Consider the following 25468-nt stretch of genomic DNA (forward strand, 5'->3'; position numbering starts at 1 on the left):
AGTTACCTAGCCCAGGGGCTGCGGCTGCATAGGTCTGAAAAGACATCGGTAATCCTCGTTGCAGTCTATGGAGCCTGAAAGAAGAAGTTGCTGGCAGGCGACCAGTGAAGATTGTTCGGTGGATCCAAGCCTGGATCGAAGATGGAAGACACCTGTAAGCAGAGGGGACCAAGTCCTGAATCACTAGCCAGTGATCAGATGGGCACCAGGATGGCACCGGGTGGAGTCACCTCGACCAGGTGAGTGGGCGACGCTGGGCTCTGCAGTCTCACGGACCAGAAGGCGTCGTCGGCGACCAGGATGGAGGTGCGAGCTGTCCCACGATGGTTGATGCCGTCGACGTCGCTGGACCCAGGATTTGGGCAACAAGTCTTGGCAAATTCAAGCCCAAGCGGTGGACCTAAAATGGCGTCTGGAGTGGACCAGGAGGGTCCGGGGTGCTCCTCTTTTGGAAGGGAGCAAGGGCCAGTCTGGAGCAACCAGACCAGCAGTGTTGTCGTCGTCGTCATCGTCGGGAAGGCCACAAGCCAGCGGGCTAGTAGCCAGACAACGCGGTGAGCAGCCAAAAAGCAGAAGGGCCTCACGCAGATCTCGTGGATGCTGGGGGGCTGGACTTCGGTGCTGGAGCTGCTCAGGGTCGGGGCTTCTCGGACCCCAAAGCACTCACCAGAGGATCCCTCGGCGGTCGTGCTGGATAGAAGTCGTGCAGTTCTGATGATGGCCGGTCCCTCGAGGTCTCGTCGCAACTACGGTTCTCAGCTTAGCTGTAGAGGTAGGTAGAGGTCAGAGGTGCCAGGGAAGCCGGGTCTAGTCGGGCTGGTCGGTCGGATTCCAGAGGAAGGACGTGCAGCAAACCGCAGTGTTCTTAGATAGTGCCTGCGGATGCAGGGTGACTACTCCTTAGCCACAAGGGAGAAATCTTGAGAAGAGTCGAGAGTTCCTTTCATAGAAAGTAGTTTCTTGATTCAAAGATGATCTAATTTGGAAGGGTCCCCGCTCCTGCCTTTATCCTAAAGAAAGGGGTGGGTACGCGACTAGGTCCTGCCCTAGGGGTGGGACCAGGAAGGGGGGTGGTTACACCCCTCTCCCATGCCAGACTTTCCCCAGGCCAGGGGCTGGTGTGCCCCTGGAACTGGTTCTAGCCGGCAGAAGCGTAGTGAGCACCGGGGTGCCACTGGCAGTCACCTTCCTGTAAAGCCCTGCCTACCCAGGATACACAAAACCCTGTCTGGGATGGTGCTAGCACCGCCTCTGACAGGAAACCCTTTGTCCAAGCTCCCCTCGCTGGAAGGACTCCCAGCTGCAGGGGGTCAGACTCGTGTCTGTGGTGGCAGCATCCATTTTGTGATGCTGAGGCTCGAGTTAACTTTAACCGGGGTTCACAGTTACATACATGTCGTGTCTGTAGGAAGGTACCTCCTGACTATGGTTGCCCCCAACTTTTTGCCCTGTGTTTTAGCTGGTTTTTGACATAGTCGACCTGGGGCCCTGCCAATCAGGACCCCAGGCCTACTGCTCTCTCTGTAAAATGGATTCCATGTACCTTAGGTACATTTTCAATTGGTACTGGGCCACCTTATCAGACCCTGTAACTCAGGGCATAGGTGTACCCAGGGCCTACCAGGGGCTGAAGCATGTATTCTGCCACCCCTGGCTGGCCTCCTAAACTTGACACAACTGGCTGCATGACAGCTGGGGCAAAGTGGTGTAATCACCCTTTGCTGTAGATATAGTATACCTATATCTAACCCTAAAAATGGACACACAGATTCCTATCAGTCACTCCTATGGCAGGCCTTGACAATCCTGAAGGCAGAGTGCTTGGAATCATGTGAGATGGTGCTCTGGCATGAGCTGAGCCTGTCTGCAGCTTGCGGAACCAAGTCCTAATAGCTGTTCTATGATAACGCATACCATATACTCTTAAGTGCATTATAATCCTCGCGGTTAAATGCTATCTTTGGTATTGCTTTATCAAAACATGTCGAGTAAGGTGTCATACGAATTGGAATACTAACCCCTCGCCAATTCTGGCGACGGGGTTAGCATTCCACCCGTCTAGAGGGACACGACATGTATGTAACTGTGAACCCCGGTTAAAGTTAAACGAAGCCTCAGCTCCACAAAATGGATGCTGCCACCACAGACACGAGTCTGACCCCCTGCAGCTGGGAGTCCTTCCAGCGAGGGGAGCCTGGACAAAGGGTTTCCTGTCAAGGGCGGTGCTAGCACCGTCCCAGACAGGGTTTTGTGTATCCTGGGTAGGCAGGGCTTTACAGGAAGGTGACTGCTGAGTGGCTACCGGTGCTCACTACGCATAGGCCGGTCAGAACCAGTTCCAGGGGCACACCAGCCCCTGGCCTGGGGGAAGTCCGGCATGGGAGAGGGGTGTAACCACCCCCCTCCTAGTCCCACCCATAGGCAGGACTTAGTCACCGGGTCAGCCCCTTTTCTTAGTATAAAGATAGGAGCGGGCCCCCTGTTCAAATTAGATCATCTTTGGAATCAAGACACGACTTTCTACGAAAGGACTTCAAGATTTCTTCTTCAAGATTCTCCCTTGTGACTAAGGAGTAGTCACCCTGCATCCGCAGGCACCATCTTAAGAACACTGCGGTCTGCTGCAAGTCCTTCCTCAGGAATCCGACGACACAGCTCGACGAGACCCGGCTTCCCTGGCACCTCTGACCTCTACTCACCTCTACAGCCAAGCTGAGAACCGTGAGTGCGACGAGACCGAGGGACCGACGATCGCCAAGACTGCACGACTTCTTCACAACAAGCCCGCCGAGTGTCCCTCTGGTGAGTGCTTTGGGGTCCGAGAAGCCCCGACCCTGAGCAGCTCCAGCACTGAAGTACAGCCTCCCAGCATCTCCACGATCTGCGTGGGGCCCTTCTGCTTTTTGCTGCTCACCGAGTTGTTTGGCTACTAGCCCGCTGGCTTGTGGCCTTCTGAACGACGCCCGACGACATCACTGCTGCTGGTCTGGTTGCTCCAGACTGGCCCTTGCTCCCTTCCAAGAGAGGAGCACCCCGGACCATCCTGGTCCACTCCAGACGCCATTTTGAGTCCACCGCGTGGGCTTGAATTTGCCTAGGCTTTGTTGCCCAATCCTGGGTCCAGCGACGCCGACAGCTTCATCCATCGTGGGACAGCTCGCTCCTCCATCCTGGTCGCCGACAACGCCTCCTGGTCCGTGAGATCTGCAGAGCCCAGCGTCGCCCACTCACCTAGTCGAGGTGACTACCATCCGGTGCCCTCCTGGTGCCACCTGACTACTGGCTAGTAGTCACGAACTTGGTCCCCTCTGCTTTCAGGTGTCATCCATCTTCAAGATCCAGGCTTGGATCACTTCGAACTCTCTTCACTGGTCGCCTGCCAGCAACTTCTTTCTTCCAGGCTCCTGGTCCGTCTACGAGGATTCCCGACGTCTTTTGAGACATATGCAGCTGCAGCCCCTGGGCTAGGTAACTTCGGCATTTCGGTGCCCCAGCATAGCCTCACTATCCAAGGGTCAGAATCCACTTTCGTTTTCCTCCTACCAGGTCGGGTTCGCCCCAGAACACTAACTCTGTGAAATCTAGCTACCATAGACTTTGTCCCGCATCACGCGTGAGAGTGCACACTCTGCACCCGAGTCCCCTGGGTCTCCTAGAAGTAATCTAACGATTCTATAGTCAAGTCCTAGCGATTCCAAAGCCTATTAGTACTGTACCTACCTGCTAGTATTTTCGCATTCTACTTTCAGAGTATATGGTTTTCCGTGCCCCTCGGGCATTTGTATATACTGTGCTAACTTAAGTATTTTCGTAAGAGTTTTGTTTTGTGCTTAGTACCCTGTCCTCATAAAGAGTACAGGGCTGTTGTGATTTTAATAAATACACTGTTTATTTTCATAACACTTGTGTGGTGTCCTTTCACTTGGTATTCAAGGGGTATATGTGTGGTATAACAGCTGGCTTAACACGCCCTCTCGAGTCTTTAGCCTTGGACTGCCCGTATCCACGCTACTAGGATAGCTGGTCTATAAGGTTGACTTACAACCAATCATCAATAAGGGTTGCTGGACTGATACATAGTGTTCACTAGAATAGTGAGCACTGCATATCAGGCCACCTTCTCACAGTGTCCCTCTAGAAGGGTGGAATGCTAACCCCGTTGCCAGAATTGGCGAGGGGTTAGTATTCCAATTCGTACGACACCTTACTCGACATGTTTTGATAAAGCGATACCAAAGATAGCATTTAACCGCGAGGATTATAATGCACTTAAGAGTATATGGTATGCGTTATCATGGAACAGCTATTAGGACTTGGTTCCGCAAGCTGCAAACGGGCTCAGCTCATGCCAGAGCACCATCTCACACGATTCCAAGCACTCTGCCTTCAGGATTGTCAAGGCCTGCCATAGGAGTGACTGATAGGAATCTGTGTGTCCATTTTTAGGGTTAGATATAGGTATACTATATCTACAGCAATGGGTGACTACACCACCTTGTCCCAGCTGTCGTGCAGCCAGTTGTGTCAGATTTAGATGGACATCCAGGGGTGGCATAATACATGCTTCAGCCCTGGTAGGCCCTGGGTACACCTATGCCCTGAGTTACAGGGTCTGATAAGGTGGCCCAGTACCAATTGGATAATGCACCTAAGGTACACATGTCAATTTAGTGAGAGAACAGCTAGGCTGTGGGTCTGATTAGCAGGCCCATAGCCAGAGAAAGTCGTAAACCAGTGAAACAAAAGCAAAAAATCTGGGTGATCATAGGATTGCAGACCCTACTCTCCTACAGTACCCTAGATTCGCAACAGGACGAGTCCTTACGAGCGGGTGGTGAGGGGGGAGGGAGGGTATGTAGAAATGTTGAGGGGTAGTTTAAAGGGTGTTTCACAGAGTTTATTCTAACTAGGAAAAGAAAAGTAGACATGCACCTTTCCATGTGACGAGGTTAACCCTGATACAAGCAACCAGACAAATGAGGGTCTAATGATTGCCGCCGCCCGACCCCCGGGTTCTGGGCCTGAAGGCGGTGTACAACAAGTAACGAAACGAGGCGTTAAGAGACCCGAGCTGAACTGTATATATGTATACTGGTCTGCGTATTGTATGTCTGCAATAAAAATTACTTTAAAAAAAAAAACTTGATGTTGCACCAAGGATATTGTGCTGGGTAACTAAACACTTATAAGGTCCCAAAGGAGAGACCTATTGGCTATGCCAATGTGTTCCTTCTCGTTCAAAGGAAACAAAGCTGTAAGCAGGACTATTCAGCCCTCCGAGTCGGTGCCTGCAGTCTTCCTGCGGTCAGTATGCAGCAGATAAAAGCAGGGTACAGGGAAAGCGATCGTGCATTGTAAAGCTTCAAGCAGGCACTTCCGAACGAGCCGCCTGGGGCCGGGAGATGAGGGGCATTTTGGAAGCAGTTAAATTGACACTGCAGCTTGAAAGCTCCAGGGAAAGTTATCGGCGGCGTTTAATGTAAATATGACTGCCGTCGGTCACGCTGATCACAGGGCCTGTGGTAGACAGTCGATAATGCTCTTGCGATGGGGGAGTGAAGGGTGGGAGCCTCACTGGGGAAAGCAGTGCCAAGATGAGGCAGAGGCGCTGTTTTAGTACTGTACGGAGGGGCCCCCTCCTCTCTCCAGGGAAAGGAGATGCAGCGAGGCTGGCAGAAGGATACTACCTCTGCTTCAGGACCACGACCCCAACAACCTACATTATAGAGTCCTATAAGTAGCGGCATGTTTTGGCGCACATCTGTCGTGTACTCAGGATCACTGCCCAACCAAAATATGAAATCCCCCGTTTGCTGTGTGCAAGTCGGGGCCTCGTCTGAAGACTAGGGGAGCCCCAGAGTTAAGCTGAGGTAATTAGCTGAGCGCAGCTCCTTGAAGTGGAAATCCCTGTTAGACAATACCTCAGTGGTAACAATTATGCTGGATAACAAGGACACATTGGTTTTACATCATGTCTTACTTGCAACGCATATCCCACTTTTACGAAGACTTTCCGTTACCCCCTACCCCCTCTATCCCCTCGAGAGAGGACAATTTTTGGCTATAGACCAGATGTGCTGGTGCCGGAGGGGTGCTGAGTGTCCCCTTCGATGTCAGGAGGAGGGGCGGTATCCAGACAGGAGTTACCAAGCAAGCGAATGCTAAACATGAAGTGCAGGGTTGCTTTAAAAAATACGCGTAGCCGGGAAGAATATCAGGAATGCAGCTGGCATCCATCCGCGCTGCTGCTCGTTTCCGAGCTCCCTAGGCCAGGGGAGTTAACATTTAAGAGATAAGGCGGAACATGCATCCGCCTTTGGCCAATTGTGTGTGGTCTTTCTTAGAAAGACGCACGTAAAGGCCAATAGCGTCAGAGTTGAAAGCCCTTACTAGAAGCCTTGCGAGACCTAAAAAAGGGAAAGAGGGTAGTGTTTTGTTTGTATGTTCTAGAAATGAACAATAATTTTTTTTAGAAAAGGGAAAGAGGGAGGGAAGAGTATGTAGAAGGGGGTCACAAAGCATTTTGGGAAGAGGGTTGTGAGCTAGGAAAAGCGTATCGGAGAGAAAGAGGAAAAGCATAGCACGGAGCACAGAGAAAGAGTAAAGACAGGAAGAGTAATCAAGTCAGATTATATGCACAAAGTTTGGAGAATAACGGCATGAACTAACTTACAAAATGAGGCCCACACTTACTGCTAAGTACTGGGGTCCCAGGGTGTTCAGTCCAGCAAGATTACCCCATACAGAGGCTGCACTCATCTGTTGCATTTGCTGCTGAAGCTGCTGTGTGATCCGTTTTTGTTCTTTGTCTCTCTGTGTGTCTGCAAATTTCACAACAATTGGGGACGAACAGCCCTGTGTGCAGCCAGAGAAAGAAGGAAAAAAAGGATTACCGTCAAAACACTATGCACATCTCACTGTCTCCACATTATCACCACTGCGTAAAATACAATTAGACAACTTGCAATCATAGTTCTCTAGATGGGACACTTTATTAAAGTAAAAAATTAAACAATTCTGCTAACGAGATTGTTGAAAGATTTTCTATTGGTCAATTCTCTCTATCTCACCTTGCAAAGGTATATTCTGTGTCCGATTATCAATTAAGATCCAAAAAGAAGAATCTTTGAATCTTATCTCAAACTAGCACTCACAAGGCCATCATGTTACAATTAGTACCTAGTAGGCTAGTCCAGCCCTCAAAGCTACTTTACAGGTACCACTTGTGAGAAAGTGGCTCTATATATACTGGACCAGAATAAGGTACAGTGTGTATAGAGTCCACAAACCCCAGAGGTATAACAAAGGTTAAAGTCAGGTCTAACCTTACTCTCTAAAATGGTAGCTTGGTCGAGCAGTAAGGCAGTACCCGAGAACAGTGTAAAGTATTTGTTGTACACACTCAGTCAGCAAAAGATTTCATACACTCAAAGACTGAACTCCAGGCCAATTGTTTTCATATCAAAAGATATAGTTTTATTTCTAGAACCAACAGGTATCAAAAACAAGCATTTGCAATGCAATAGGTCTCGCATTAGGAAAGTTTGAGCTATTGGAATTGTAAATGACAATTTTTTTAGTTAGGTTTTGCTTTTGAAAATAGCGAAATTAATAGCTTTGTCATTTACAATGCCAATAGTTATAACTTTCGCAAATGTGACACAAATAGCACTTGTAATGCAATATGTGTTGTATTTACGTGACTTACATGTATTGATATTACACAGCTATGTACTACTAAAAAATAACAATGGCTTTTATTTTTTTTACATAATTAATACTTAAATAAAAAGGTATTTTAATTTATAATGGCAATAGCTTAAACTTTTGTAAATCACTTGTGAAGATTATGTTCAGTGTCTTTTATTGTTATAAAGTCCTAGAACAGAAGTGAAATATTAACATCTTTTTGTTACATTTGTAATAAAGTTTGAAACATTGAGAGAACATATTTGAACTAGTTGTTGAATGGTTGCACAGATTGATGTTGTGGTGGCGAATGAGTGATGTGGGGTGAGGATGTGTGGGGGTGAGAGGGTGTGTGAGGGTGAGAGGGGGTGTGAGGGTGAGGGTGGGTGGGTGAGGGGGTGAGGGTGGGTGGGTGAGGGGGTGAGGGTGGGTGAGGGTGGGTGAGAGGGGGTGAGAGGGGGTGAGGGTGGGTGAGAGGGGTCTGAGGGGGGGTTTGAGGGGGTGGGAGGGGGGGTGTTGGGGAGGGGGGGTGTGAGGGGGAGGGGGTGTGTGGGGGTGAGGGGGTGTGTGGGGGTGAGGGGGTGTGTGGGGGTGAGGGTGTGTGTGGGGGTGAGGGGGTGTGTGGGGGTGAGGGGGTGTGTGGGGGTGAGGGGGTGTGTGAGGGTGAGGGGGTGTGTGAGGGTGAGGGGGTGTGTGGGGGTGAGGGTGAGAGGGTGTGAGGGTGAGGGTGAGAGGGTGTGAGGGTGACGGTGTGAGGGTGAGGGTGACGGTGTGAGGGTGAGGGTGAGGAGGTGTGTGAGGGTGAAGGGGTGTGTGAGGGGGTGTGTGAGGGTGAGTGAGGGAGGGTGAGGGAGGGTGAGGGAGGGTGAGGGGGTGTGTGAGGGTGTGTGGGCGAGGAGGTGTGAGGGTGTGTGAGGATGAGAGGCTTTGATGGTGTGAGGGTGAGTGTGATGGTATGAGGGTGAGTGAGGGTTTGATGGTGTGAGGGTGAGTGTGTGATGGTGTGAGGGTGCGAGGATGTGAGAGGGTGGGGGGATGTGAGGGTGAGGGTGTGTGAGGGTGAGAGGGTTGTGGGGGTGAGGGTGAGGAGGTGTGAGGGTGTGCGAGGGTGAGGTGGGAGAGCGGGTATGTGAGGGTGTGCGAGGGTGAGGTGGGAGAGCGGGTATGTGAGTGGGGGTGAGGGTGTGATGGTGTGTGAGGGTGTGTGAGGATAAGGGTGTGGGGGTGAGGGTGAGTGGGGGTGAGGGTGAGTGAGGGCGTGTGAGGGCGTGTGAGGGGGTGTGAGGGGGTGTGAGGGGGTGTGAGGGGGTGTGAGGGGGTGTGTGAGGGTGTGAGGGGGTGTGAGGGTGAGGGGGTGAGGGGGTGTGAGGGTGAGGAGGTGTGAGGGTGAGTGAGGGTGTGTGAGGGTGAGAGGGTGTGATGGTGACTAGGAGAAGGTGGCAGTGTAGTTCTCCGGGTCCACACCTAGTGGCACAACATCACTGAATAAAAAAGGAATGGCAGTCCACACAAGTCAATAAATCGCATAATCGGCCATTGGAAAATGTGAGAATATTCGTACGCCGCTAACGAAGAAGGAAATCTTGCACAAACATCAAGATCCAGTGTGAGGGCCCCTGGAGCCAAACTGAAACCAAATTGGCACGCAGCCCTAACTGAGACACTTTGGTGTGCTACGGAGAATAGTAGCCCCTCGCAGTGCACTATGGATCCTACACCCTACTCACAATAAAGAGGGAAGACATTTTAACAAGCAGAGTGCATTTAAACAGCACTTAAAGTGCAGAAGGCATGTGAGATGCATTAATCCCCGGCAGAGAGCGATAAGAATGACACGTGACGGCCGCTGCGACTCAGACACACCGTGTAGCATCCAGCATCAATCACAATAGCAGGAGCTGCACTCAGAGCGTCACCTACCTTACAAGCCCCCCCCACCCTCGTTTTTTCGTCCCACTTAATGCCCTGGGTGCAAAGTACGCACAGCTCTCACTGGCATCTTCAGCAAGTAAACACTGCGGTACATACACTATAATACAATCCTCGCACGGACTTTGCTAGGTTGTTCGGCAGGAATCTAGCCGGATGTAGCTCGAGAAAGCTCCTAGAGTAGAGGCTTGGGGTGACTGGCACACAGTTCACTGTCGGTGAGTGGACTGGAGAGCTGAGCTTCAGGGCAGCATAGGGCGTGTAGGGGCACCTCACTCAGGCATCAATGCAGGGTTGGAGGGGGCGGGGGGTAAACATCCTTAAATTAAGCACTACCTGGACCACAGGGGTACAATGGGGTTTCTAAAAGACCCAGGATACGGGCGTCTTCAGGTAAATGATTTATGTTTGAAGTCTGGGGCTCACCAGCTGCTGCAGGAGGCCTCTCGTCTGCGAGGTGACAGCCGCTTCTAAAACTTATTTTACGTCACGTGACAGCTCTTGTGCAAGCACAGCGCCAAAGTCCAATAAAGAGCTGCATTTTAAACAAGACGTGTGCGTGCGGAAAACTGCCGTGGGGCGGGACTGCCGTTTCCTGCTGGAAGCCCGCGCCCACGGATTGGCTGGCTAGGAGAGGAGCAGTGGTGACGCGGGGCTCCCATGCCCGAGGGAGAGCCCCGCGGTGGCGGCTGAACTCCGGAGTTTCACCGATGCGGTAAGTGGGGGTGAGGGGGGTGCACGCATGTATAGCTGTGCGTGTGTATGTATATGTGTGGCTGTGTGTCTGTTACCTGTGCGTGTGTATATGTGTGTACCGATGCATTGTGCCTGCGTGGGTGTATGTCTGTGCTCGCGCATGCGTGAGTGTGGCTGTGTGTGATTGAGAGAGGCTGCGAATGCGAGGCAGAGGATATGCACGGCGCCGTGCGCTCCCTCGAGGGAGAATCTGAGACAGCAGAGGCGCGTAACCGAACGCTGTCTCAGATTCCCCCGAAAGCGAAAGCAATAGGTCTTTCGCTGACGCTCGACCTAAAAATATACTGTTCTCAATAGGAGAGGTCTCAGATGAGTATTTTGCAGAAAGGCAATAAACTTTGTAAAGACAATAGGTACATGGTTTGCAGTAGGCAACACAATTCTACACACAATTTAGCATTGAGCTCAATGGATTTCCTAATATAAACACAGATGATTAATTTGTAGATTACTTTGATAATTCCAGGACTTGCTCCTTGGTTCAGTCCTGGGGTCTAAGATGAAAACAGTTTAGCAAAAACGTTTTAGATATTGTAGTGATTTTTCAGGAATAAAAAGCTATTTTAAAAGTTCACACTTAGAAACTTTTCAACAGGAATCTGGCAATGTTATCCAATGGGAGACAATTCAGGTTGTTACTTTTGTAATCCAGTACTGGTCTCCTGGGGCCAGCACTGGGGTCTCAACTCTAAACAGGTAAGGAATTACGTTTTAGTATTTCGTATGATTTTTAAAGAATATTTCTAGTTTTCAAAAGTAGACACTTAATAGAAACGAAGAAATTTCATAGAAAAGCAGACAATGGATTCCTATGGAGAAAATACAAGTTACTAGTAAACCTGGTAAGGATTACTTTTGCGGTTCAGTACTGGGCTACAAGGTACAGTACTGGCTTCTCCCCTCATCACAGGTGAGTACTTCGGAATTCGGGTGATTTTATATAAATATTTGTAGTTTCCAAAACTTCACACTAAGAAGATTTCTCAGTTAATGTTATCCAATAGCAGGTAAGTGAGTTATCGGTTTCCAGGTGAGTACTTGGCTGGTGAAGTTCGGGTTCTGGGCATAGACTCAGGGGTCCCCCATGGTCAGTTAAATACAGTTGGTTCACCCCCAGCGGCACAGGGGCGGCCGGGTGCAGAGCTAGTTAGGCCCAATGTTATCCAATGAGGGAAAGGGGGCCTCCGGTTGGAGGCTGCTGGCTAGCAGGACACGCGACTCGGGGAGCTGGGCTCCTGGTCACTTGCTCAGGGCAAATGGGGAAGTAGGATAGGGTACAGGTTGCCCTGCCAGGGGCACTCGGGCGGCAGAGTGCAGGGTGCTTTTGAGCCGTCTGGTGCTCAATGAGGAACTTGAAAAGGGAACAAAGGGAACAAAGGCTGCAGGCTCAGGGACGAAGGATCTTCTGGAGCGAAAAACACGTCGAGGGGTAAGTTGGGGTCTTGGAGGGTAGGTAGGCACTCAGGAGTTGGGCACAGGAGGCTGTGGGGCGCCGGGTGCAGGGGTGTCTTTTGAGGTGGGGAAATCTTATGGTCGCGGTCGGAGGGGTCGTCTGTCCTGAGGCTGCAGGCGTCGTCTGGGTCATCCAGGAGGGTCTTTGGGGTCATCGAGGAGGGTCTTTGGGGTCATCGAGGAGGGTCTTTGGGGTCATCGAGGAGGGTCTTTGGGCACTCTACTTCGGGTCCCAGTCACCGGGGGAACGTCCTCGTGGTCCTGGATCACTCGTGCACAGGCTCAGCGGGTGGAGAGTGGGTTGGTCCAGGGCTTCCTAGCTGGCACCAGGGGTGTTGCAGCAGAGCCTCTGTTAATCAGAGTCCCAGGCTTTAAGAGGGTCAAGGCAGGCAGGTCCTCTGGGTGTCCGAAGGTTGCTGTCCGCAGGAGTCGCCGGGATTAGGCAGGGGCAGGTTCCAGGATCGACAGACGGTACGGCTGGGGCCAAGTCAGTTGTTGTCGTCCTGTTAGCAGCTGCACGGCGGGTCTTCCTCTTGATCTTCTTTCTTCTTTTCTTATCGGGATCTAAGGAAGGAAGGTTCAGGGAGCCCCTAAATACTGAATTTAGGGGTGTTACAGGTAGGGCAAGGACAGGGACCAATAGGTCCCGATCCTGGGGTGGGTACACCCCCCTAGCCTGCTCCTCGTCTGTGGGAGGGGGCCAGGAGCCTTGCTGTTATTGGGCAGGGCTCCCCATCTTCAAGATGGCCGGATCCTGGGTCGTGCTTCACCTAGTCTTCCCCACCTGAGGGGTGGGGTTGGCATAGGCTGGCACCCCCCCACCCCCTTCCTGACGTAGTTTTTCCCGCCAGTCTCCCCGCCAGAGTGGGGGTCAGAACTGATGGGGGCCAGTTGCTGGGGGCAGCAAATTGTCTGGAGAAGCTCACAGAGGCGGCATGTCTTTGAAGCTTTCCCCCGCCCATCCTGGGGGAGGAGACCTAGCACCTCGCCCAGGATGTGCATTGTTGCCGACCCAGGAGAGCGGGGGGCTCTACACCAAGGGGTCCAGCAACATGTCTGCTGTGTGGCAGCCTCTGCAGCCACTCAGCCCAGACGTGGATTGTAGGTTTACTTTTCATGGGGCATCTCTAAGATGCCCTCTGGTGCATTTTACATTAAATCCCACACTGGAATCAGTCAGGTTTAATGTGCTGAGAAGTTTGGTACCAAACTTGTAAGTCTTCAGTGTAGCCAATATTGTTCTGTGGAGTTTGTGATGACAACCTCCCAGCACCATATACTCTTAATGGCATACCGGCACTTACAGTACCCAGGAATGGCCCTGGATACTGTAGGGGCACAGGGCTCATGCACCTAGAGGAGTGACTGAAGTATGCCAGGGCTGTGGGTTATGTGGGCATGGCACACAGGGATGTGTGCCATGTCGACTCTTTGTTTAGTTCTGTACTTAGACATTCAGCCTGCAAAGGCAGTGTGTGGGTGTCAGGGTACAGGCCCCCTAAGGGTGGCACAATAAGTGCTGCAGGCCTCAGGGGCCTTCTCTGGTCGCCATGCTCCGGTGAAATGAATTACGTTCCCCACATCATCTCTACCAGCACAGAAGACCAAACCTAATGCAGTCACTCAGCAATGCTAATGTCCTTTAACACTTGCACCTGTGCTTCACACTCAATGCAAACCCAGCAATGCTCACATTCCTTTTTCTGCCTAAGCAATGCTCAGACCCCTTTCCTTCACCCGCTTCTTCGCTCAGGAATGCTGATGACATTCCCCTTGGCAACAGTCCCCTCCTGGTCACTAAAGTAAAGCTCACACTTTGCTGTCACAGAAGAAATATATCCACCTTCATGACAAACATTTTAGTGAGCATTCTCTCCATCCCAATTTCACTCACCTCCATGGTCTGAGCCTGATGCATTGCTCTTGTTGCATTCTGTGCCATCGACCTGGAAGTGAATGTTATAAACGCACATCCTGAAAAGAAATAATATATATATTTATATATATAAAAACTATGCATCATTTTGTACAAGTAAATATACAAAGTGAAAAACCGTTCACAGAAGCACGCCTCACCATTTTTAAATAGCAGCAGTGAAAGGAGAGGACGAGCTCTACTTAGGGTGACATTTGGTCACTCAAGGCATTGTAATCTAGAGAAACAATGAGACTGAGGCTTGGGCTGAGCCTCATGGCAATGTGTGATAGGCACACTAAGGCTTCAATTTAAACTTCCAAGGCTATCAATAGCAATGCTCAGGTTTAACTGCCGACCAAACTCTCACAAAGAAGTCTCAGACCCTACAACAGTCAGTGGACCTCAACATGAAATCGTCAGCGCTTATACAATAGTCGGGGAGGGGGAACTAGTTGAGTAAGTGTAGGAAGCTGGCTCTGTATATACTATACCAAAGTGAGGTATAGCGGGCACAGAGTCCAGTGGAACCACAAAGGTAGGCAGAGGTAAAGTTAGATAGCATCTTACACTCGATTTGTGGTAGTGTGTGGATCAGTAAGGCTTTATCAGAGTGTAGTGTTAAGCATTTGTTGTTAACACTCAGGCAGAAAATGATTTCTCAAACCCAAAGACTTAACTCAGTCAAATTTGTATAAAAGTTTTCAAGAACAGCAGTCAATGCAAGAAGAATAATGTTACTTACCCAGTAAGCATCTGTTCTTGGCATGTAGAGCTGTAGATTCACATGCTTTGCATACTCCTGTCATCTAGTGTTGGGTCTGGATGTTTGCAAGTTATCGTTCTTCGAAGAGTCTTTCCCGTCACAAGATAAGGGGACTCCTCCTTTCGGTGGTAGTGAGCATGGGCATTGACTCAATTGTTTGATTGTTTTCCAACAAAAGGGTGAGAATGGAGTTACTAAGTGTAGTATACAGATGTCCATGCGCATGAATGTAAACTAATAGTTTCTTAACTGTTGATGTAGTTTTGCAGCTTGAAGATCTTTCTGGATTCACTATGTGAATATTCCGCAATCTGGTGGTTGGGTCCGGAATCAAAGTCTCTTTTCTTCTTTTTTTTCTTCGTAGCCCAGGTGGGCGTCGACGTCCCACCATTTGGCGTACCTTCGGTGACGTCGGCATGCTTCCGGTGGAAGCTCCCACCCTTGGGCGCCATCTTCGGATTTTTTTTTTTGTCCTTGTAATGAATCCATGGCTATATTTGTTAATCCTTTTTTCTACTTATTTCTTTTTACGTATCTTGTAAGCTTTATCTTGCTTTCTATTCCATGTGTTTCCACCTCCTTCCCCAGCCTCATCTTTCTGGCGGAGGCGGGTGGGTTCACTAGTGAATCCAGAAAAATCTTCAAGCTGCAAAACTACACCGACAGGTAAGAAACTATTCGTTTTGCAGCGTGAATCTTTCTGGATTCACTATGCTGTGCATAGATTTTGTAGCGGTTTTGTTACTTTTGTGGCGGCTGGGTGGAAGAGGAGCGTTGGTTGTTGAATATATGTTAAAGCACTTTTTGTCCTACTTGTGCTTCCTTGTTCATCTGTACATCCACGCAATAGTGCTTTGTGAACGTGTGTACTGAAGCCTATGTTGCCGCCAGGCATATGTCCTGAATTGGTGTGTTGGCCAGAAAGGCAATTGTTGCTCCTTTCTTCCTGTTTGTGCCCCGCCTGCTAGCTCCTGCCCCGCTTGCTTGTGGCAGAATTGTATCGTTTGTGCGATCCATCGAGCTATGGTGTTCTAAATCACTGGTCTACCCAGGTGACTTTTTGCAAAGGATACGAAGAACTGTTTTGTCTTCCTGTGTTCCTTCATCCTTTCAATGTAGTGCATCACTGCCCTTCTTGCGTCTAAAGTGTGGAGCGCCCTCTCAGCGCTTGTTGTGGAGTTCTGGAAGAAGCTAGGAATTTGAATGGAAACGTGACACCACCTTTGGCATGAAGTGTGGGTCTGTTCTCATCACGACCCTGTCACTATGTATCTGGATGTAGGGTTCTTGCAAGGTTAGTGCTTGGAACTCGCTCACCCTGCGTAGCGAGGTGATTGCTACTAGGAAAGCCGCTTTCATTGTCAGCATTTGTAGTGTTGCCTTGTGGATGAGTTCGAAAGGCGCTTTCATGAGCTCTGTCAGTACCACACTGAGGTTCCATGCCGGCGGCGGCATCCTCTTTGGCGGCGCTATTCTTTTAGCTCCTTCCAAGAATCTTTTTACTACTTGAGATGTAAAGAAGCTTCTCCCCGTTTCCCCTCTTGTGTATGTCACTATCGTTGCCAGGTGTACCCTCAGCGAGGATGAGCTTAGCTTAGCTTTTAGTAGGTGCGTGAGGTATCTTAGCACCGTTGGTCCCCTGGTCAGCTTTCTATTGAGTTTTTTCCTGCAGCACCATTGAGTGAATCTTTTCCATTTTTGCCCATAGCACTTGCGTGTGCTGGGCCTCCTTGCCTCTCGCAGCACCATCAGGGTGCTCTCTGGTAGTTTTAGATGTGCGAACTCTAAGTCCTCAGGAGCCAAGCTGAGCGGCTGAGGCTCTCCGGTTCTGGGTGTAGAACTTCTCAGTTTTCCATGGAGAGTAGGTCTCTTCTTTTTGAGAACTTGTGGGGGGGACCCTGCGCCATCTCCATTATCTGTGAGTACCAGGTCTGCCTGGCCCATTGTGGTGCCACCAGGATGAGCATGTTGCTCGACATGCATTTGTTGAGAACCCTGGGGATCAGTGGTATCGGGGGAAAAGCGTAAGCAAATGTTTTTGACCAGCTTATCCATAGGGCATTCCCCTGGGATAGTGCCTCTGGTTGTCTTGATGGAAAGTACTGGCATTTTGCATTCTGGCGTGTTGCAAACAGGTATATTGTCGGATACCCCACCTCCTGAATAGTCTCTCTGTTTCCTGTATGTTGAGTTCCCAATCGTGGGATGCTGAAGTCTGCCTGCTGAGCCAATCCGCTTCTACATTGTCCTTCCCTGGCAGGTGTATGGCTAGCAGGTCTATTTTGAGTGGTATTGCCCATCTCCAGATTTCCTGCGCCAAGCTTGACAGAGGGAATGATTGAGTTCCCCCCTGCTTTTTGATGTAAAACATTGTTGTGGTGTTGTCTGTTTGTATCAGCACTTTCTGGTTGTACAGTTGCTTCTGAAAGGCCTTGAGGGCAAGCAACACTGCTTTAGGCTCCAGGTAATTGATGTGTCTGACAGCATCCGCTGGGCTCCACAGACCCCTCACTCTGAGCCTGTTCCTCTGAAGGATGTTCTCCATCTCGCCCTCAAGCCTTTTGTTCATCTCCAACTGTGTGGCCGGCTCGTCGTCGAGCGTTTCAGCTGCTCTCTTCGACAGCGTCATCAACGTCAAAGCTTTTTTTGGCTCCTTTTCCTTCGAAGTCGAAGACCCTTTTTCGGGGGCGTGCTTCAACGACCTTGGCTTTTCGCCGGTCTTCGGCGCCCGGGAGTCCTTCTCAAAGGATCCGCTGGGCTCTTTTTCGGAGGATGCAGTTTCGGTCGTCGAAGTTTTCGGCGCCGGTGCTCCCTTCGAGGCTCTGGACTCTAATTTTCGAGAGTCTGCCTCAGGCTTTCGAGGCCCTGTCGAGGTTTTCGGGGTCGTAGACTCTCCTACCTTGTCAGACGTTTTCCTATTGATCTCTGTGACCGTGAAGTCATCTGGACCCTCTGCGATGTTGTCCTCGTGGTGGAGAGGCCCAGTTCGTAACGTGTCGGGTCTGGCCTTTGCCCTGCATCGTGTAGTGAGCTATCCTCTGCTTCTCTTGAACCCGGAGTGTCTTTGGCTTGAAGACGGAGCAGGCGTTATAGTCTTTGCTCTCGTGGTCGATTGGCAGGCAGAGGTTGCAGACCAAGTGCTGGTCCTTCTGCGCAAACTTGTGGTGGCAGTTTCTGGAGAATTTAAAGGGTGTCTTGTACATCCCTGCGCTCATGGGGCCCCCTGTGTGCGCATTCTCCGAAGGACGTCGAAGATAGAGGTTCTTCCCGTTCTTTGTCGTCTCCTCTCTGATGGTCTTCTCCCAATCTTCTTAGGCCTTTTCTGTCGAAAAGTTTCTGTATTTTCTCCTTTTTTCCTCCAAAACCTCTGGAGCTTCACGCGACGATCCAAACCCAACGGCGGAAAAAAGAATCTGAAGATGGCGCCCAAGGGTGGGAGCTTTCGCCGGAAGCATGCCGACGTCACCGAAGGTACACCAAATGGTGGGACGTCGACGCCTACCTGGCCTACGAAGAAAAAAAAGAGATAAAAGACTACGATTCCGGACCCAACCACCAGATTGCGGAATATGCACAGTATAATGAATCCAGAAAGATTCACGTTGCAAAAGTGAGAATTGCAACAACTACAGGTACCCAAGAGGCGGGTGGGCGCAAGTGAACCTACAGCTCTACATGCCAGGAACAGATGCTTACTGGGTAAGTAACATTATGAGTTCGAGGCATTTAAGTTGTTGATCACATGCTATGCATCGACTTTACAGCCGTATACTCCCAAATTGGCGGCTAACATGTAGCTGTTGTAGTCATTTGAAACAGTAATCAAAGTCCAGGGCACACAAGAAATCTTTTTGAGGGGTAATCACAGTACATTGATAAAGATAAGATCGCACACCAAAGGTTCTTTATGTAGCTTTTAATCTGTGAGAAAATTGGTCTTCCTATCAAGGGAGAACCATGGAACATGAAACCAGCCGACACTTGTTTCGTCAGATCGGGTATTAACCCGTGACTCTTCAGGGCTGAAACATGTGTGTTGAAGCGATATCGGGGGACCGGCGATAATTCCAACCCGGTCCTGATCGGGTTTAGTCAAAAACTTCAGGCCGTAGATGGAATGGTTGTGGCAGTAATTAGCCAGTCAGGAATAGCGGCGGGTAATGCCTTCTTTATAGCGAAAAGGGCTTGGAGCAGAGGATCGATTGAGTAGCGAGCACTGTTGCCGGATGCGGATTGACTAAACCCGATCAGGACCGGGTTGCAAACCTCGTGATGATCGCTCTGCGGGAATTTTGCCTGGCATTCCGGGCATTTCTTGAACGGAGTTCTTTCCATGTAGTTAGGCCGCACAGCAACGATAGGCCTAACGGCCCACTTCGATGACCGGAATGAAAGTTTTGTTGTCGAAAAGCCTTGTCTTCGATGTCGAAGGTAGTTTCTTGAACTTTGTGGAAGTTTTGCGCTTCGAAGTTTCCTGGAAAAGTTTTTCTAGCCGGAGCGGAGAAACTTTCATCCGAACCCAGTGGCGGAAAAACACATTCTAAGGATGGAGTCGAGGCTCATGCGCAGTGTTGTCCAAGGGAGGAGTCATCTATATCGTGACTACAAAGACTTCTCCAAGAAGACAACAACCTGCAATCATCCGAGCCCAACACCAGGTGGCGATCTAATGCATAGTGTACGATCTGTAGCTCATATGCCTCGAACATAAAGTTGTCCGAGAAACAGAGAAAAAGAAATGATGAGGCCACAGCTTACTGCAGCCTACAAGTTTCATGGTGCTTTAATCTGGCAATCCGCGGAGTACAGAGCTGGCTTGGCTTGCCTCGGGAACGCGTTCTGGTGCAGTTGTTATATTGCCCTATCATGATCCAGTACAATGTGCAAATATAAAAAATAAAAACCTCTGCAGGCACGCGGGGTGGGGGAAGTTGAGAAACTAGCTGGAGAGATGGCCACGTGTTTTTGGCTGAGGGGTGTTCGCGCTAGCAAACCAATGCCGGCCTCTTATGCACTTGAGTGCGGGCTGCTGCTCGCTCCCGAGCTCACTAGGCCAGGGGAGAGAGAAGGCGGGATATGCACCTGCCTTTGGCCAATTGCGTGCTGTCTTCCTTAGAAAGACAGCACGCAAAAGTCAATAGCGTGTGAGCAAAAACAAAAGCACACGCACAAGCTTGTGGTCAGAGTTGAAAGTCCTTACTAGAAGCCTCGCAGAGCAGCGCATGCGTACTGGCTAAGGCAAGACCTGAAAATCACCTACAGTTTCCTTTGGAGTAGAGGAGGTACTCCCCGGAAGTCCGCAGGCAAAGACAAGCAGATTCATGTCCACAGCCTTGCAGCTCACCGGCCCGACTGACGCAGCAGACAATCAGGAGATAGTATTGATGCTCTGGAAGGTCAGATCTGTCTCCCCACCGAGTCTGAAGACACCAGGATCAACTGGAGCCGTATAGTATGAACCCCCAGGTACCTTGACGCCTTGTACCATACATCAACAAACAAGAGTCCAATCCGTTATCCCACTGCACAACGACCGAGCAGCCACTTAGGAACAACATATCTGAATCCCACTTTGAAAGCGGCCCATCTGTTCTGATTTTTTCCACTGCCAGCTATTTGCTTCGAACCGCAAGGAGCATCTTTGCGCGACCCAGTCTAGTCGCCCTAACCACTGTGCACATGAACCTCCCAGCTCACAAGAGCCGGTTGTGCCCCCCTATTCCGATACACCATGCAACCTAAGCCCCCGCTTTGGAGCTCTCCGACTTGGCCACAAGTCCCCCTGTGCAGCCCATTGACAGATGGCCCCCCTTCACCATAGCATTCAGCTACCACCTCACAGCAGTTCCCAATGACACATTGTTAGTACTTTGAACATTAGTACACTACAACCCTGAGTCCTGAAGGTGAACCCCTGAAACAGTACTATACCGTTATGCATCTCTGGTATCAGATTTATTCTTCGAGTGTGTCTCATTTATTTCCTCCGAGTACCACAAATGCTTAGCACTACAATCTGATAAGCCTAACGCTGGCATATACTACCACAAATGAGAGCGTTAGTATTATCTAGTTTAGTCTTTGTAAACCAATTGCAGACCCGGTAGACTCTCTGCACAGTGTACTATGTTTTAGTATATATAAAGAGCCAGCTTCCTAGATCTAGGTACGGTCACATGTATCCGTTGTAGTCTTAGGTGCGTAGCTACTGTTGCTATGCATAGGCATTTTGTAAACACTCTGGGTCCTGATTTTATTCTGAAAGCCAGTAGTTTTAACTGATATTACATTTTGTGGTAGACGTAACACACTATTTCTTGTGTCTGTGATTCATTGGGATGTGTAGGTATACATCCTTTAGACCTATTGTTGCCATATAGTCTTTTTGTCGTAGCTGCTGTATGACATCCTACAGAGTTGTCGATTTGAATTTCTGTTGCCATATGAACTTGTTCAAGAAACTGCGGTTCAGTAGGGAGGTAGTGTCTCGTCTTGCTTTGGTAGCACAAAATGATTGTGCTGATGAAAATGATGTAAACAAGACAACTGTTCTCCATATGAACCTGCTGAAGTATTGTGTTAGCACATGATGGTGGTAATGGGTAAAAGGAATATGCTACTTACCAGTATGCATCTGTTCTTGGCATGTAGGGCTGCTGACATTCATATCGCCCGCCCTCCTCCCCGGTGCCTGTCGCAGCTACAGCATTATCTTTTGCATGGCCATCTCTTACTTTACTATCTCCATCTCTGCCACAATGGCGAGGAAAAAAAATAAGAGGAGGGCGGGCGATATGAATGACAGCAGCCCTACATGCCAAGAACAGATGCATACTGGTAAGGAGTAGCTTCTGTCCTGTAACTCCAGTTCTGTAGTAGGGGTATCTCCCACCCATCATCAGGTCCATCACTGTTAACTTGCATTTCCGTAAGGCGCTCAAAACCCATCTGTATGCCCAAGCCTTCACAAATCTCTAATTCCCTGGCTGCCTCTTCCATCTGACACCATCAATCCTCCAGCGCCAGGAAACCGCTTGGTCACAGAGCGCTTTACAAATACTTTCAACTTCAACTTCATCTCTGTTATAGTCATAATCTAGTGAATAGTCCTGTCCATGTGCGTGGACCCCAGAGCAATCAAAAATAACCTCTTAAAGTGTCGAAAAATGCAGAAATGGACAGACACTTAAGAGAGAATTAGACAGATAATGCAGCCTATAAACCAGGCTACACTGTCCAGTACTTCAGCTAGAAATTCCACCAAAAATCCACAAACAGCAAAGCCTGTCCAGATTGTCCTTGCTTCAGCAGCAAAAACTCCTGGAATGATAGAGAGGAAGACATGGACAGACAAGCCCCATAGGCTGCCATTATGTGGCTCAAAACAGGATACTGTGCCTTTAGGAGAACTTTCCAGAACTTCACAGTATCCCAGAATGCACTGCAGGTCCCTTTTACTTTCAGTTCTTTTTGAAGGCGTAACACGCCAGATCTGTAGCATTCCTTACATGAAAATCTCTCTCCACCGGGGAGGAGGGCGGGAGCTTATGACTATAACAGAGATACCCCTACTACAGAACTGGAGTTAGAGGAGAGAAACTACTCTTTCTGTAGTAGGGGATCTCTGTGTATAGTCATAATCTAGTGAATAGAATGGCAAGCCCATCCCCACACCAAAGCGGCGGTGGAGAAAAGAGAAATAACACCACTATTCTGCGAACAGATTTCGCAGCGAAGCCTGCCCAACCTGAGCGTCTGCCCTGGCATCAGTGTCCAGGCAGTAATGCTTGGCAAAGGTTTGAGCCGACTTCCAAGTGGCCACCTTGCAGATTTCCGCAATAGGAACATTACGGAGCAAAGCAGTCGTGGCAGCTTTGCCCCTGGTGGAATGAGCCTTCCACCAGGGGCCTAAGGTCTTATTAGCCTTTTGATAACAAAGTTGTATGCAGGACACAATCCACCTAGAGATGGACTGTTTAGAGGTAGCAAGACCGGTCCTGACTGATCCATAATTGATACACAACTGGTCTGACCTACGAATATCTTTGGTCTTATCCAGATAAAATTTCAACACCCTCCTAACATCCAGGGAATGTAAAGACCTTTCCTCTGGAGATGAAGGATTCTGAAAAAAACGTAGGCAAAGTTATAGTCTGGTTGACAGGAAAATCAGATAACTAATGGAATGAACATTAAGGCCAGACTGCGCCAAATGTAGAAGGTAAGGAAGGATGACATCTTCCTTGCACGTCGTCGGGTCATAGTTCTTGGACTTGCACAAGATACAGAACCTCTTCCACTTGTAAGCATATGAAGTCCGAGTGGAAGGTCGCTTAGCCTCCTTCAGTATGTCCATACAATCTTAGTGCAATATGGCCATTTGAATCTGCCCGATCTCAGGAGCCATGCCGACAAACTCAAAGACGAGAGGTTGGGGTGCAACATCTGCCCACCGAACTTCGTGTGAAGGTCCGGCCTGCACAGCAGCCGTATGTGAGGAAGGAGAGACCGGTGAAGCAGGTTCGTGAACCACCACTGCCTGGGCCATTCCGGGGCAATCGGGATCATCCGTGCCCTGGACTGGGACAGCTTGATGAGCACCGACGGAATCAGGGGAATGGGTGGAAAAGCGTACAGAAAGCTGCTCGACCAGTTGATCCATAACTCATTCCCCAGTGTCCCCTGCTGGTAGTACCTGGAGGCGAAGTCTCAGCATTTGCTGTTTTCGGCGGTGGCGAACAGATCTACGTCTGGAGTCCCCCACCTTGCGAAGACTTCTCCTAGTACTTTGTCGTTTATGACCCATTCGTGGTTTTCCTGAATCAGTCTGCTCAGTGCGCCCGCCTGAACATTCTGCACACCTGGTAGATGGGTAGCCGTTATCGTCAGTCCTCTGGCCAGAAGCCAGTGCCAGATCGCCTGCGTCTCCTGCGACAAGAGTGCGTGATCTCGAGCCCCCCTGCTTGTTGAGGTAATATATCGTGGTCGTATTGTCCGTCTGCACAAGCAAAGAGTTGGTCTGAAAGGACGGATGAAAGGCCTTCAGTGCCAAGTGAACAGCTCTGAGTTCCAGTAAGTTGATGTGGTACGTGGACTCCATCGGTGACCACGTTCCTCGAATCTGTAGGTCTCCGGAGTGCGCTCCTCAGCCCTGGAGAGAAGCATCCGTCACAATAGTCTGAGTGGGAATATCCTTGTGGAAGGGAACCCCCCGGAGGAGATTCTCCGCTGAACACCACCACTGCAGAGACTGAAAAGCATGCAAAGAGTCGTATCTTGTCGTCCCAAGACCCTCTCTTCTGATCCCACTGATCCTCCAAGCACTCCTGCAACGGTCTCATGTGCAGTAGTGCGTGTGGCGTCCGGAAGATACAAGAGGCCATCGATCCCAGTAGAGAAGACACCGTCCTCACTGTTGTAGATGGAGCGGTCATAAGAGCCTGAGCCTTCCGACGGAGTGATTATCTTCGCTCCTCCGAAGGAGACACGCGCTTGCTGACAGTGTATTGATGGTGGCTCCCAATTACTAAATGCACTGGACCGGAGTCGGGACAGACTTGGACATGTTGATGTGCAACCCCAGCTTGTTCAAGAGAACGCACGTCTTATGGAAATGTGCCAGAGCTTCCGAGAAGGAGGAGGCCTTGATCAACCAATCGTCCAGGTACGGGTACACAAACCCCTTGTTCTTCCTCAGGTGTGCTGCTACCACTGCCATGCACTTCGAGAATGTCCTGGGCGCAGACTTCAGCCCAAATGGCAGTACTGTGTATTGATAATGATTGGTGCCGACTTGAAATCGCAGGAACTTCCTGTGTTTGTGTGCAATGGGCAAATGGAAGTACGCATCCTGTAGGTCTATTGCACATAGCCAGTCTCCCTGTTGCAGCTGAGGATAAATCTGATGCAACGACAGCATGCAAAACTCTTCTCTGCGAATCCTCTTGTTTGCCTGTCGCAAGTCCAGAATGGGCCTGAACTCGTTCTTGTCCTTCTTGCGAACCAGGAAGAACCGGGAGTACAGACCTCTTTCCCTTTGAGCCAGAGGTACGCCTTCTATCACCCTTTTCCTTAACAGGATATCTGCCTCCGCCTGGAGCTCGCGCAGCTGATACTGCGAGCTGACCGGAGGAATTGATGGAGGAGGGTGTAGGAGAGTAGGGTCTGCAATCCTATGATCACCCAGATTTTTTGCTTTTTGCTTCACTGGTTTACGACTTCTCTGGCTGTGGGCCTGCTAATCAGACCCACAGCCTTGCTGTTCTCTCACTAAATTGACACGTGTACCTTAGGTGCATTATCCAATTGGTACTGGGCCACCTTATCAGACCATTAACTCAGGGCATAGGTGTACCCAGGGCCTACCAGGGCTGCAGCATGTATTATGCCACCCCTGGCTGGCCATCTAAATCTGAAACAACTGGCTGCACGACAGCTGGGGCGAGGTGGTGTAATCACCCTTTGCTTTACATATAGTATACCTATATCTAACCCTAAAAATGGACACACAGATTCCTATCAGTCACTCCTATGGCAGGCCTTGACAATCCTGAAGGCAGAGTGCTTGGAATCGTGTGAGATGGTGCTCTGGCATGAGCTGAGCCCGTTTGCAGCTTGCGGAACCAAGTCCTAATAGCTGTTCCATGATAACGCATACCATATACTCTTAAGTGCATTATAATCCTCGCGGTTAAATGCTATCTTTGGTATCGCTTTATCAAAACATGTCGAGTAAGGTGTCATACGAATTGGAATACTAACCCCTCGCCAATTCTGGCGACGGGGTTAGCATTCCACCCTTCTAGAGGGACACGACATGTATGTAACTGTGAACCCCGGTTAAAGTTAACTCGAGCCTCAGCATCACAAAATGGATGCTGCCACCACAGACACAAGTCTGACCCCCTGCAGCTGGGAGTCCTTCCAGCGAGGGGAGCTTGGTCAAAGGGTTTCCTGTCAGG

The 25468-nt window shown here is 49.9% G+C and overlaps 1 protein-coding gene across 8 annotated transcripts in view; it reads right to left on the reverse strand.

Moving 5' to 3' along the window:
- The window catches only part of CELF1 (CUGBP Elav-like family member 1), a 288215-nt gene that overhangs the window by 148549 nt on the left and 114198 nt on the right, over nucleotides 1-25468 (reverse strand). For all 8 annotated transcript variants that reach the window (XM_086959737.1, XM_086959739.1, XM_086959734.1 and 5 more), the window contains 2 exons: nucleotides 13721-13800; nucleotides 6694-6855 (listed from right to left, as the gene is read on the reverse strand). In XM_086959737.1, the coding sequence (XP_086815863.1) occupies nucleotides 6694-6855; nucleotides 13721-13800 (242 nt within the window). The remainder of the gene's footprint in view (nucleotides 1-6693; nucleotides 6856-13720; nucleotides 13801-25468) is intronic.

The sequence above is a fragment of the Lissotriton vulgaris genome, chromosome 2_2, assembly GCF_964263255.1.
Source record: "Lissotriton vulgaris chromosome 2_2, aLisVul1.2, whole genome shotgun sequence".
Classification (NCBI taxonomy): Eukaryota; Metazoa; Chordata; class Amphibia; order Caudata; family Salamandridae; genus Lissotriton; species Lissotriton vulgaris.